Here is a 14,724-nt window from a genome sequence, read left to right as displayed (position 1 = left end):
GATTAATCTCGCGTTTTAAAGATGTGGTTGCGCCAAAAGGTCGATGTAATGAAATTAAAACCAATAAAAGGCTAAAACATCAGTTACAATTTGATGTCATTTTTGTCTTTGTAGACTAATCCTATCCAGAGATATAAGCATTTGAATGAGGCCATCTTTTAAAAAGCTCAGATTTGAGCAGATGCTTCATTTTTGAAGTAGCTAGTGATACATCTGAAAAGAGTCCACGAGTGATATATATAAGATAGCTTCATTAGCCAATCATCAGCACGAAATGTTTACATAGGTCGTAATAAATGTTATCACTCGTAAAATGGGTTGCCTGTGATCTCAAATTTAGATCCCAAACTTATTCAAAAATAGAGTAACATAAGCTAGTCTAAATCATTACTATATTAATAGCCGTGTCTGACTAAAGAAAGATAATTGCTCCTCATTGGAATCGCACTCTCATCTTCAAATGCAGGAAGTAAAACCACGTGCACTACCACTAAACCATACAGCTACCTTGATACATTTTAGAATACCAGTGCATATAATCAATACCTATGATGAGCTCTCATGACCCATATAACTGCAAACGTGCTCATTGCAACCAATAGTCTTTTCATAAACTATATATATATATATAAAATTGTTTCCTCACCCCGGATACCCCGTATGGGTAGTAAATTCTGCTCTAACTCTGGTCTCCTACCAGAGACCTGGGAGTTTGAGCACTCGCCTCAAGATCTTAGCTGTTTCCAATAGCGCACTTTTCTGCAAATCACCTGAGTTGATTGTTGTTGGTATTTGGGCAGGCCACATTTTATGCGCTGATGTTATTGTGCCCAGTGCCCCAATGACTACTGGGATTACAGTTGTTCTTACATTCCAGCATTTTTCAATCTCTTCTCCAAGAGGGAGATATTTCTCTACCTTTTCTTTTTCTTTGCTGGCTATATTGTAGTCATTGGGTACTGCTATATCTATTATAGTAGCCCTCTTGTTTTCCTTGTCTACTACCACTATATCTGGTTGGTTTGCTAGGACATGCATGTCAGTTCGGATGTAGAAGTCCCAGAGGATCTTAGCGCGGTCATTTTCATTGACCTTACCAGGAGCTTCCCACCAGTGTTGTGGTTTATTAAGGCCATACTCATCACATAGACTTCTATACACAACACCTGTGATATGATTATGCCGCTCAGTGTATGCGTTTCCTGCTAGCTGCTTGCATCCACTGATGATGTGTTGGATGGTCTCAGGCGCATCTTTGCACAGTTTGCATCTAGGATCGTCTCTAGTGTGATAGATTTTTGTTTGGAGTTACCTTATATATATATTTCATGTTAAAGTTTCATGGTTGCTACCATATATATATATATATATATATATATATATATATATATATATATATATATATATATATATATATATACATATATATATATATATATATATATGTATGTATGTATGTACATATATATATATATATGTACATACATACGTATGTATGTAAATACATACATATGTACATATATATGCACATACATACGTACGTACATAAATACATACATCCACACAAACTTTGAGAGATATATATAGATATTTAGATATATATTATATATATATAATATATATCTAAATATCTATATATATCTCTCAAAGTTTGTGTGGATGTATGTATTTATGTATGTACGTATGAACGTACGTATGTACGTATGTATGTACGTATGTACATATGTATGTACGTATGTATGTGTATAAGTATGTACATATGTATGTATTTACATACATACGTATGTATGTATGTACATACGTATGTACATATGTATGTACATATGTATAGATGTACGTATGGATGTATGTATGTATTTACGTATGTACGTATGTATGTATTTACGTATGTACGTATGTACGTATGTACGTATGTAGATATGTAGATATGTACATATGTATGTATGTATGTATGTATGTATGTACGTATGTATGTATGTACGTATGTATGTATGTACGTATGTATGTATGTATGTATGTATGTATGTACGTATGTACGTATGTATGTACGTATGTACGTATGTATGTACGTATGTACGTACGTATGTACGTATGTACGTACGTATGTACGTATGTACGTACGTATGTACGTATGTACGTACGTATGTACGTATGTACGTACGTATGTACGTACGTATGTACGTATGTACGTATGTACGTACGTATGTACGTACGTATGTACGTATGTACGTACGTATGTACGTATGTACGTACGTATGCACGTATGTACGTACGTACGTACGTATGTACGTACGTACGTATGTATGTACGTACGTACGTATGTATGTATGTACGTACGTACGTATGTATGTATGTATGTACGTACGTACGTATGTATGTACGTACGTACGTATGTATGTACGTACGTACGTATGTATGTACGTATGTACGTACATATGTATGTACGTATGTACGTATGTATGTATGTACGTATGTACGTATGTATGTATGTACGTATGTACGTATGTATGTATGTACGTATGTACGTATGTATGTACGTATGTACGCATGTATGTATGTACGTATGTACGTATGTATGTACGTATGTATGTACGTATGTATGTACGTATGTATGTATGTATGTATGTATGTACGTACGTACGTATGTATGTAGGTATGTATGTATGTATGTATGTATGTACGTATGTACGTATGTATGTATGTACGTATGTACGTATGTACGTATGTATGTACGTATGTACGTATGTACGTATGTATGTACGTATGTATGTACGTACATACGTATGTACGTATGTATGTATGTACATATGTACGTATGTATGTATGTACGTATGTACGTATGTATGTACGTATGTACGTATGTATGTATGTACGTATGTACGTATGTATGTATGTACGTATGTATGTACGTACGTACGTATGTACATACATATGTACGTATGTACGTATGTATGTACGTACGTATTTACGTACGTATGTATGTACATACGTATGTATGTACGTATGTACGTATGTACGTATGTATGTACGTATGTATGTATTTACATGTGTATGTACATATGTATGTACATATGTATGTACATATCTATAGATGTACGTATGGATGTACATATGTATAGATGTACGTATGGATGTATGTATGTATTTACGTATGTACATATGTAGATATGTAGATATGTAGATGCGTAGATGCGTAGATACGTAGATACGTAGATACGTAGATACGTAGATACGTAGATACGTAGATATGTATGTAGATATGTATGTACGTATGAACGCATGTACGCATATACGTATGTACGTATGTACATATGTACGTATGTACGTATGTACGTACGTACGTATGTACGTATATACGTATGTACGTATGTATGTATGTACGTACGTATGTATGTACGTATATGCATATGTACATACATACATATGTACATACATACGCACATATGTATGTACATATGTACATACGTATGTATGTATGTACGTACGTATGTGGATATGTGTGTAGTTCCAGCTATAGCTATTAAAATTTTGGAAGAAAGAATCTGTAAAGCAGAATATTTGATCTTAGAACTTCCCATTGGCCAGTCTGAACTGCCTTACTAACTAAGCCCCACAAGCTTGATAGATTCGCTAGGCGATGTATGTCGTTATATGGGAACAATTATGCTACGCTTTGGGACGACGCAAAGTTATGACGTAACGTCAGTAGAAGCCGCAGCTTTTATTAGTAAGCTTACTCAAGTTTTCCATTGGCAATTTGCCCGGCTAATAGCAAGTGGCAAGCAACTGTCACTGCCTCTCATTGTTTATAGGCTGATTTTTAAAGCCGGACAACGCCGGTTAGCACAGCTAATATATCATATATATAGATTTGTGACTAACGCTTTGTGCGAAGTGCTAAGAATATGGTCAAAAAAAGTTTTGAGTTGTCGTAGCTGACAAGTTTATCTTCAAAATGTTTCATAACATAAGCTCACTCATAGAAATGCCCAAATGCTTGGTTTTGATTTGAATGCCTGCACAAATCATTATTACACACTTATTAGGAGCAATCTGCAAAATCTTGCATTAAACAAGTATCGTGTAACAAGTAACATCAACTAAGTTTAATTGAAAAAAAATCTTGATATAGATTATGGTCTATTAAAACACTTTTACTTCATATTAATTACTTGTAAAAATATCAAAGATGAAACAATATCAATTTCTAAAACAGTTTATAAAAAACTTTTCATTTTGTGATGTTTAAGCTGCAAAACATCTATTTTTATTTTTGGACTTTAAAAATATATCATCTTAATTACTAGAAATTCCATTGTCATACAACCCACGTCAAAGAGATATTGAAAAAAGGAAAGGGTACTCATGGTTGAGAAATGCAATATTAGCAGTCAAATGGCACTGCAGTGCAATAGGATAACTGCAATGGTAGCTGTAATGTACTGGGTGTGGGTGTTATTATATACAACAAATAGCAATAATAAAAGGAAAATATTATATGTTTATATATCTCCCCCTGCACTAGGAGAAATTCAATATTGGCCAATATTAGAAGTAAAATGCATTGATATTATTAGAATAACCAATATTATTAATATAGTAATAATATAAAACCAATGCACAATTTTGTTTACATTTGAAAACATCATAGCTAGCAATATCAAGAAGTTGTTATATTATATAGATTTTTAGAAAATCTGTACTACGTAGTCATTGTTCAGTAATCATCCAAACTTATAATTAAATAGTGTAATAATCGCATAAAAATCGTTAGAAAAAAATATCATCATCATTTCCTTTACTTACACTGCGTTGGACATCAGTTAGAATACCAAAGTACTCAAAAGTGTCTAAAATGTCAGTTACTTTGAAATCGGCAAAAATGAAACGATTTCAGTACTCCTACGTTAATTACAGAAGCCTTCGGCAATTCGACAATGCTATAGACTGGTGAAATGTGCACGTTATTTTTTTTGTGAAATGCGCACGACTTAATCGTTCTATTCTCTGTCGCTCGGCATTTCAATTTCCAGTCTTAACTTTGATAAAAGTAAGGCTTAGCAAATTATAATAACGATTTTCGGTCAAATAAATCTGTCTATTTGTGTATAATCCGTTAGATGGGTAAGTTTTGGTAACATATGGTAATAGGCTTATATGTGTTTTGTATCGTTATTATACTTTAACGACTACAAAACGATGGTTAAATTTGTTGATGAGATTTCGAAATGAGGGTTTGCAACTTTGTTGATGAATAATTTTTGTAAGTTGTGTGCACATGCATTTATCATAAAAACTCTCAGACTAAGCTCCGGCTCGTTTGGTCGTGGAAAAAGTATATTTAGATATTTCATTCGATATAAAAAATTTAAGAACTTATTTTAAAAAAACAGCGTTGTTACCCACTCTTTATAACCTAATTGTCTGAAATATTTTATAGAACTTTTTAACAGAACCTATATATATATTTATCAAAGTGTGTGGACATGTGTGTCATTCTGGCTAGAGTTATAGCGCACACTGATAATTTTACCAATGCGGCCACGCAATACAATGCCCCTGTTAAAAAATGTTTTTTGTAAATTTCAATTTCTATATCTGGGGTCAAAGCCAATTCTTCTCAAGTGGACAATTATATTGCCTCCGTGGTAAGAGTCTCGACACTTCTCTTTGCTCGGTCAGACAAAGACAGTCCAATATCTCATTTTTATATTTGTACCAGTATCGAGCAGTATCAGTATCGTCGTATTCAAAGTTATGAAGGATAGCTTCTGGTGGAACAGTAACCTATTTTATACACACGCACTGCTCTCCAAGAATTGTTATCAATTTGACATATTCAGGATTTTTATTTTGTTTTCTCAGTTCATATTAACTGTATCCTTTTCAGCTCATATTTTATTGTAATCGTAGCAAAATCGACTTAATTTAGCTATTACTTGCTAATTATTTCACATTCACATCTAAATCTTTTTATAGCTGTTTTATTTTTTTAAATTTATTTGTCCTGCACAAAATGTTTTCTTCATGATATGAAGTTTGAAAGCTGTTTGACAAAGTTCGGAAACCTTTAAAATGGTTTTTATTTTCTCTCTTAATTTATTCCAATTGCACAAAACACTTTTCCCATGATATCTAGTTTGAAAGTTAAAATGGCAAATGTTGTTATATGTTAAATACAAATTTATTTTCCGTCTAAAACCTTTTTATTAGCCAAGCAGCGCTGGGTAGCACAGCTAGCAAAGCTTATATTTTACAGATTGCCAACTTTCCACAAAGATAACTACATAGTGTACAATTTAACATCATTGAACAAGTTTCTTACAACGGAAGGAAAATGTGTAACGACCAATACCTATTGTGAAGCTACTATTGATGAATACGAAACAAAGCGCCCTCATAAGAAATACACTGTAAACTATCTATATAATACCTGCCAGCCTTTATCTGGGATCCTCATTGCAAAGATTCTGGCCAAACAATCCCTGCCATGTTATGAAGTAAGTGGGTAATAGTTCATTAATAGAGTTATTCAATTTTAATTTATTTTAAGTTAATTAAAGTTAGATTAAATTTAATTGTAAGATCAGACATACCTTTATGGGTTTGGCAATAACTATACTCTTGGTAGCTTTTCATTTTATAATGATATTCTTGTAAAATTTAAAGTTAAGCTAATGTGAGGTAATATTTTTCATTTTAATGCTACAAAGAATTGATCAACCGGATAGCATCAAATCCTTTTAGCAAAGCAAAACAAAGTTAAAGTATTTCAAAAAGTTCTATAGTGAGACATGTTTAGGTTATGCCATATCTTTGTAATTATTGTACCACTAGGGTATTGCAAGGCATTCTAGCTTCATGAAGGTACTCTAATGTGCTGGTATTTAAACATGTTTGTATCAGTGGTGAATGTGGGTTTCTTGTCTGCAACAAGTCCTACAAGGCTTAGCAACAGCCGGGTAAGCATTAAAGCTAAAGGCTCGTTTATTGTTTGTCAAGGTGCTTTCAGTGCCAGGTGGTAGTGTTACTTATTGCAGTGTTCAGTGGCAAATAAGTTATTTCATCTGTAAGAAAGATTTTTTGAGTGAATGGCTGTGGTTACATCTTACTGTTTGCCTTCAAACTTATGTATCGTGTAAGATCTTGGTGGTTTATTAGTTTTAAAATACGTACCGCAAAACTTCTAATTGAATGCTATGGCACTCTATTTTTCAACCCTTTTCCTATTATAGTGGCAATCAATTAGAGGTGGTGTTTGAATAGAGGTGGTGTTCAATTAAAGGTGCCGTTCAAAAAACAAGCTGGCGTTGTTATTTTTCAAGTAGTTCATCAAAACTTTGATAACACCACTGCAAATTAGCTGAAGAGGCTTGAAGAGAGCCACCAACACTCTGTGGCTCAGCAAGGACTCACCATCAGCAAAGTGGACATGGAGTGCAGAGTGCAGCTTGTTGAAAAATGAAGCGTATGAAGAACTGGGCAGCACCTGGTCATGACATGATTCAAGCCTCCTGGCTGAAGAAATTGGTATCACTTCACACTAGAATGGCTAAGCAGATGGAATGCCTAATATAAAAAAGCGACCATCCGGAATGGCTGACCAAAGGACGAACTGTAGTTCTAATAAAAGATCCAAAGCAGAGGCCAATTCCCAAGAAATACCGACCAATAACGTGTTTGCCCACCACCTGGAAACTGTTCTCAGGAATAGTTGCAGACAAACTGGAAGAGCACATGAGTCACTATATGACCAGTGCTCAAAAAGGAATTGGACGCAACATCAGAAGAGCCAAACATCAGTTACTGGTGGATCGGATGGTCTGTCAAGACAGCAGAAGATGGCATACCAATCTTGCTATGGCTTGGATTGACTACAAAAACCTATGACTCAATTCCCCATAGTTGGATACTTGAGTGCCTCAGTATGTACAATTTTCACCCTGCTCTTGTGGCATTCATCAAGATGTCAATGACCAAATGGAAGACGGAACTGGAGGCTAATGGCAAAAAGCTGGTGAGTGTAAAAATTAAGTGAGTCATCTATCAAGGTGACTCCTTATCACCGCTGCTCTTTTGAAAATGCCTAAACCCTCTAAGCAATATGCTGGAGGAGACTCAATATGGGTACCAGTTTAGGAGTGGCACCAACATAAGCCACCTCTCTACATGGATGACATCAAGCTGTATACTAACAAAGAAAGGGACGCTGATTCGCTAATACACCTCACTTAGGTATACAGGAAGGAAATCGGAATGACCTTTGGTATTGAGAAATGTGGAAGGCTAATTCTTAAAAAAGACCGTTCTATGCTCACAGATGGCATAAGAATGCCAAATGGTACCATCAAAGATATAGAAGAAAGCTACAAGTACTTGGGGATTATGCAAAGCAGCATCAACCACGAAGCCGAGGTACATCACAAAGCCATTACCGAGTACAAGAAACGCTTTCGGCAGGTCCTACGTAGCCAGCTCAATGTCAGGAATCAAGTCATGGCAATAAACACCTACGCACAGCCAGTAATAAGATATCCAGCGGGCATAATAAAGTGGACTGAGGAAGCCATCAAAGAAGCAGACATAGCAACTTGTAGACTGCTGGCCATGCATGGAGCACTCCACCCAAAATCTGATACTACTAGATTGTATCTCCATAGGAAAGATGGCGGTAGGGGACTCAAAAATGTACAGCAGACAGTGAAAGAGGAAGAACAAAGCATCAAAGCCTATGCAGCCTCCATGGTCACTTCAGATACGTTGCTAGCTAAATTTCAATCGTCTGCTTTGACAATGGAGCTTCGCCCTGACGATGAAGAAATTGACTGGCACATGAAACCTCTTCATGGTGCTACCTCCGACAAATATCTAAGGTTTGTGATTTTCGCCAGACATATCTGTGGCTGAACAAAGGAAACCTGACAGCCAATACAAAGTCGCTACTCATGGCAGCCAAGGAGCTAGTGCTCTCAACAAGGCAACTCCGAACAAAAATCTATCACACTAGAAACGATGCAGACTGCGCAAAGATGCACCTGAGACCATCCAACACATCATCAGTGAATGCAAGCAGCTAGCAGGAAACGCATACACTGAGCGGCATAATCATGTCGCAGGTGTTGTGTATAGAAGTCTATGTGATGAGTATGGCCTTAATAAACCACAACACTGGTGGGAAGCTCCTGGTAAGGTGAATGAAAATGACCGCACTAAGACATGTGCATATATATATATATGTACATATATACATGTATATATGTACATGTATATATATACATAAACATGAAGATATGTATATATATATATATATATATATATATATATATATATATATATATGTACATGTATATATATACATAAACATGAAGATATGTATATATATATATATATATATATATATATATATATATATATATATATATATATATATATATATATATATATGTACATATATACATGTACATGTATATATATACATAAACATGAAGATATAAACATGAGATATGTATATATATATATATATATATATATATATATATATATATATATATACAAGCATATACATGCATATATATATTATTAAACCTCGTTTTTTAAATGTCTGGCTCTAGCCTGAGTTTTATTTTCTATTGCAAGGCAAAAACTGTTTAACTCACAGTATAATTTTAAAACCCTGTTGTTGCCTGAACTGAAATGTGATCCTGTCATTTTAGATCGCTTGGACAACGAGTAGATTTTACAACGTTAGTCTGATTTTTGGATGTCCTGAAATCAACCAAACTATTCCTGCATCTCCAAGAGTTTCTCGGAATTGCAGAATAAATCATTCACCGAGTAAGTGATTATAGCTAAAACTAGTTTGTAAATACATAGTCTGTAAATCTTTATCAATAGTTTTAGCGCTTAAGAATCAATCTTCTTTCTGCTTTGCTGCCAAGGAATTTTAGATTTTCATTAATAGAATAGTGGAACTTGCAAGCAGACGTTGAAAGTTTATGTTATCATTTTACATAGTCACTAGATTAAAAGATGGTAGAGTGAATTAGCGATCTCAGTAACATGACTGGTTAGCTTGAGAGATGATGTTAACAATTTTAGTCTTGATTTATGATATTGAATGGTTAAATTATGCATGATATTCAAAAATGAACTTGCTTGATTTAATAGTTTTTATAAGAAAGAATAGGCATTTTTCTATCATTTGCGATTGTTGTTGTTAGAGTTGAATTGACTGCCAGAATGTTTCAAACTTATAATCAGCAAAACTTGATCGTGGTTGAATCCCTTTATTGAAAAAGGTGCACCCAAATGATCTCACCAGTTGCCATTATTGCTATCATTGATATCGGCTATTGTGTTCAGGTTGCAGGGTTATGCATTTCTATTCTGGCAGTCTCTTTGTAACTATAGATGTCATAAATGCACTTTTGTTTGATTTGAGAATTGTACCCTTGATCAAAGCACGTTGATTCGAATCGTGAAACAATCTGGCAGTCAGATCACTTCGAACATAAAAAAACATTGCAAATAATAGATAAACACCGATACTTTATGATGAAATCTACCAAAGCTTCATGTATGCATTTTTGTTATTTGTTTATAAGTTTTGTATTTTGTGTAAAGAAATAAAATTGTTGACTATTAGCCATTGATGACTTCAAAACTGTTTTACATTTTCAACAGTTATGTAAATAAAACTAGCAGCTCTCTTTAGTTCTCTACAAGATTAAAAACACGAAGCGCAAGCAAAAAGTCAAATGTAAATTTTTGTAAATATATATAAACACATATAAATACATATATATGATCAATGCGTACAACAGAGTAACATGCTGCCAGAGACTGCCAGCTATCTTTGTCTCCTACTTTTTACTCTATTTTTTAGCTGGAATTTTCCCATGAAGGTCTTTTTGCATTATAATATTACATTCAGATTACATTCCATCTAACCTTCCACAGCTTTTTCATTTTGTTGACTCTTTTAGTACCAAAGATTTTGGCCAGTTCTTTAAAGTTTTCTACAAAATATTATATTTTATAATATTTTGTAGAAATATAATGTTATATTGTATTACATAGATATTCCTTTTTGGTTAGCAAGAAAAGATACAAAAAAAATTAACAAGAGCTCACAATTTTGAGTTTAAATTTTGTTGCATTAGAGTACAAATTAGTGTAAAGTTAAGGTTCTTTAAATAATTTTTGAAAAACTTTCAAAGTTTACGTTACCTTTTTACTAGTGCATAGTTAAGCAAGATGAATTCTCATATGTTAATAATTGTTGTTAACAGAATATTAGAATTGGAAATGAAGTGTGGATCTTTATGTTATAGTTAAAACTATAGTTAGAAAGAAAAAACTTAAAATGATTTCTCTTATTATCATTATTATCCTTTTCTACAACATTTAAAGAAGTTAAAGTACCAAATGCCATCGGAATGTTGTTACGGCTTTTTTCTGCATAGATAATGTAGTTGTTTTATAGCATTTAGTGTATCTACCTAAAAGTAAAACTTAAAATTCTTGCATTAAATTTCAATATTTTTAAGTATTATAAGTATTTAAATGTTGTAATCATTACATTTTAACGCTTGTTTTAAGTAATCAAAAAGTAAAAGCGCATTTTTTTAACAAATTTTCATTTATTTTTTGAGGCAGAATCACAATGACTACATCTATCATTCAGATTACTAAGTTATATAGGCATATAAATATTTTAAAACTGAACTGGTTTGATGATGTTATTTAAATTATTTGTAAGTAGTCTAGTTTTCTTGTGCAGCAGTTTGGAATACAAGTATTATCTAAGGCAAAAACTACACTTTTTTTGCTGATTGATTTATGAAATTGCCAATTGTCAGTAATACAACCAACTATACTGTAGGAGTTGTTCAACCGAGTGAGTGGTCTTTACAAAACACAGTCTAAGGCATAGATAGGTCTACTTTCTATACCTGGGGTTCCCAAAACCTTTCATTCAGTCCCCCTTTATGCCTTTTCATAAATTTAATTCTCCACGCATTTTGAACTCACATGACTATAAACAACCGATACAAATTATAATCCCATTTTATTGGACATATAACAACATACTATTTATTTTTATACAGCACGCATACAACACACAACAATACATGACCTTTGGCATGGTGGTGAATTGGTTTATGACTGGGCTAACTTACTATTCAATCAAAATCTGGATGGATGTGTTTATATATATCTGGGTTTTGACTAGTAGCTCATTATTGGCAACTAGTGTTATAGATAAAACCAAAATGTTAAATGATGAAACCTAAACTCACATGACGCTGCAGGACATAAATTAAATATTTAACAAATCAGACACCTCTCTGTTCCCACCTTGTATATTCAAAATTTCTATAAGGGAGAATTCCTCCCTGGTTGGGAACAGTGGTTCCCAACCAGGGAACGGAGATGCCCTGTTCTCTAGATGCCTCTGTTTATTGTCTTCCTACAATGATGGTTTTTTATCATGATCTTAACACTTTGCTAAATGTAGTAGTATATTTACTGCAAACTGGAAAGTATACTTACATTGAAACGTAAGTAACCTTGTCATTACATTCTCAGTTAAAGGATACCTGGAGTTGGTGTTATAGTATTCAGCCCACCCTATGAAATGTTATTATCATGCTATTTTGTTATAGATCATGTTGCTACAGAAGCAGTTAAAACTATGCAATCTTGGCATATGTTGGTATATTTATTAGTGCAGGTACAATGGCTAATAAATTTGTAAAAGAATCATCTTAGATGCTACAATAAGATAGGTTGATAGACCTACCAGTGTCTAAAATGAACTAGCAAGAGCAATGTTTTTGTCTGATTTCCTAATGATTTGGTCAAAAACAACTGCTATATTCTCTGACCAAATCTTTTAACGTTACTAATCATATTAACTTGGCAGAAATAACTTAACTTGACTTTATATCAATAGTAAAAGTCAAAGGCATGGTTGCAGGCCTTGCACTGATTTCTGGGTAACATCTTAGTACATAGTGAGCAGTTTGAAAAATCTAAAAACCACTTAAATTTGAGCTATAGTTTCATGACTTACGCACAAGTTTATGTGGGTTTAGATGTTGCAATTATTATTGTTTGGGCAAAAGACTCTCTGACAAAGCCTCATTAAATTATTGTAAGAATCTACAAATACACTTTTTGTAGGCTTAAAAGGTAAAACCTATAAACAAGTTTCTCTACGTGTCAAAGTTTGTGTTTCAGATCTGAGTCAATCTTTTTATACTGAACTTGCTGTCATGAATAGCAGGCCGACGGTAAAGATTTACATTGGGAGTGATGAACTTGACTTTGAAGCAGTTGATATATCAGTAGAAGCCTTGGAGTATGATGGTAAAATAAGCATTTCATGCCGTGAGTTTCTTTCACAATCTACTCAAAAACTACGAATATAAAAAAGTATTTTCTAATTAATTGACATGGCTTATTATGTGAATACTTGAATAGTTTGCCAAAAGAAACCAAGGAAATTTGACACTTATTAACGCAATATATCTCTACATACTGATGCTAGCATAAGGATGAAAAGTCATAGTAATTAACTTTACATTTTTCTTTGCAAGTAATATTTTTTATTCTAGTTTTTTGACTTTCTTTCACAATTCAATCAAAAAACTTGAAGTGAAAATCACATTTTTTACAATTATCAAAATGATTTTTATGTCAATACTTAAACTTAAACAGTTTACCAAAAAAGTGACCAAAACTGTTTTCTATCTTTCAGCCAATATGATATCTTTATACTTTTTTTCTGTGTCATTTTGTGTAGAAGCACAATTTTGAAAGCTGACTTTACATGCAAACATAAACTCATGTTTAAAAACTAAGAAAATCTAATTTATTTCTTATTTTGAACTGTTTATAACGCAAGAAATAACACAAGTAGTTTTTTGGAGTCTAGCTTGTCCTACATCATGCCCATCATGATCTACGTGTCCTACATAAAATGCAAATTGGTATATTTATTATGTCTTACAACTACCTGCTAGTTAACCATTATTATGAGACACCGAGAAGACTAAGTGCTTGGAGTTCAACTATTTCGTGTTCCTATTATTTCAATCAACTATAATTATATTGCACAATATGTTTCTAGCATATTGCAAATTTATCTTCTTCAACAGTTGTTTTATGTATCTACATGTAAGTAACATCCTCAATACAAAAATACAAAACCTATTTCTGAAAAAAAATTATAAGCCGGCAAACAAGCAAGAGTAGGTTGCCAAATAAAACCAACATCAAGGAGTGTCTATACATAGTGCAAAAGAAGATAAATTGCTGCTACTAAGGTTTATTATTGTTTGGAGTGTCTATAACTGAGAGTTTGTTTCACAAGTTTAGTTTTGCTAGAACAAGCCATCAAAAACGAAAAAGAGTGCTTGAAACTGTTCAAAAATATTTGGTCTTACACAAACTTTAACCTATAGGTTAGATTTTTTATATTATGTTCAGAGCAATAAAGCTTTGACAAATGACATTTTTGACCATTTGGTAGCATTTCAGATAGATGTAGAATTGTAAACTTGCCAGATTTAATACACAAGTACATAGTAGTCACACACTGCAAAAGAATAGTGCAGACCAGTTAAAAAAGCATTTCTATCTAACAATGACATGTTAAGAAAATTGAAATTACTAATTACCGTTTAAAATTGAAACTACAAGTTACAAATATTGCGC

General features: G+C 33.3%; 1 protein-coding gene across 1 annotated transcript; it reads left to right on the top strand.

The window, feature by feature from the left end:
- Positions 1-8,256: 8,256 nt before the first annotated feature.
- LOC137388468 (uncharacterized) lies at positions 8,257-8,907 on the top strand. Its single transcript, XM_068074955.1, has one exon. It carries the CDS (start codon positions 8,257-8,259, stop codon positions 8,905-8,907), a length of 651 nt encoding a protein of 216 aa, XP_067931056.1.
- The last annotated feature ends 5,817 nt before the right edge of the window (positions 8,908-14,724 follow it).

Source organism: Watersipora subatra, chromosome 2 (genome assembly GCF_963576615.1).
Source record: "Watersipora subatra chromosome 2, tzWatSuba1.1, whole genome shotgun sequence".
Lineage (NCBI taxonomy): Eukaryota > Metazoa > Bryozoa > Gymnolaemata > Cheilostomatida > Watersiporidae > Watersipora > Watersipora subatra.
The sequence above is the reverse complement of the archived record's forward strand: the minus strand, read 5'-3'. Positions and strand labels throughout refer to the sequence as shown.

What these genes read in the sequence shown, in the direction of transcription:
- LOC137388468 (XM_068074955.1), top strand. Translation starts at nt 8,257, where the DNA reads ATGACCTTTGGTATTGAGAAATGTGGAAGGCTAATTCTTAAAAAAGAC.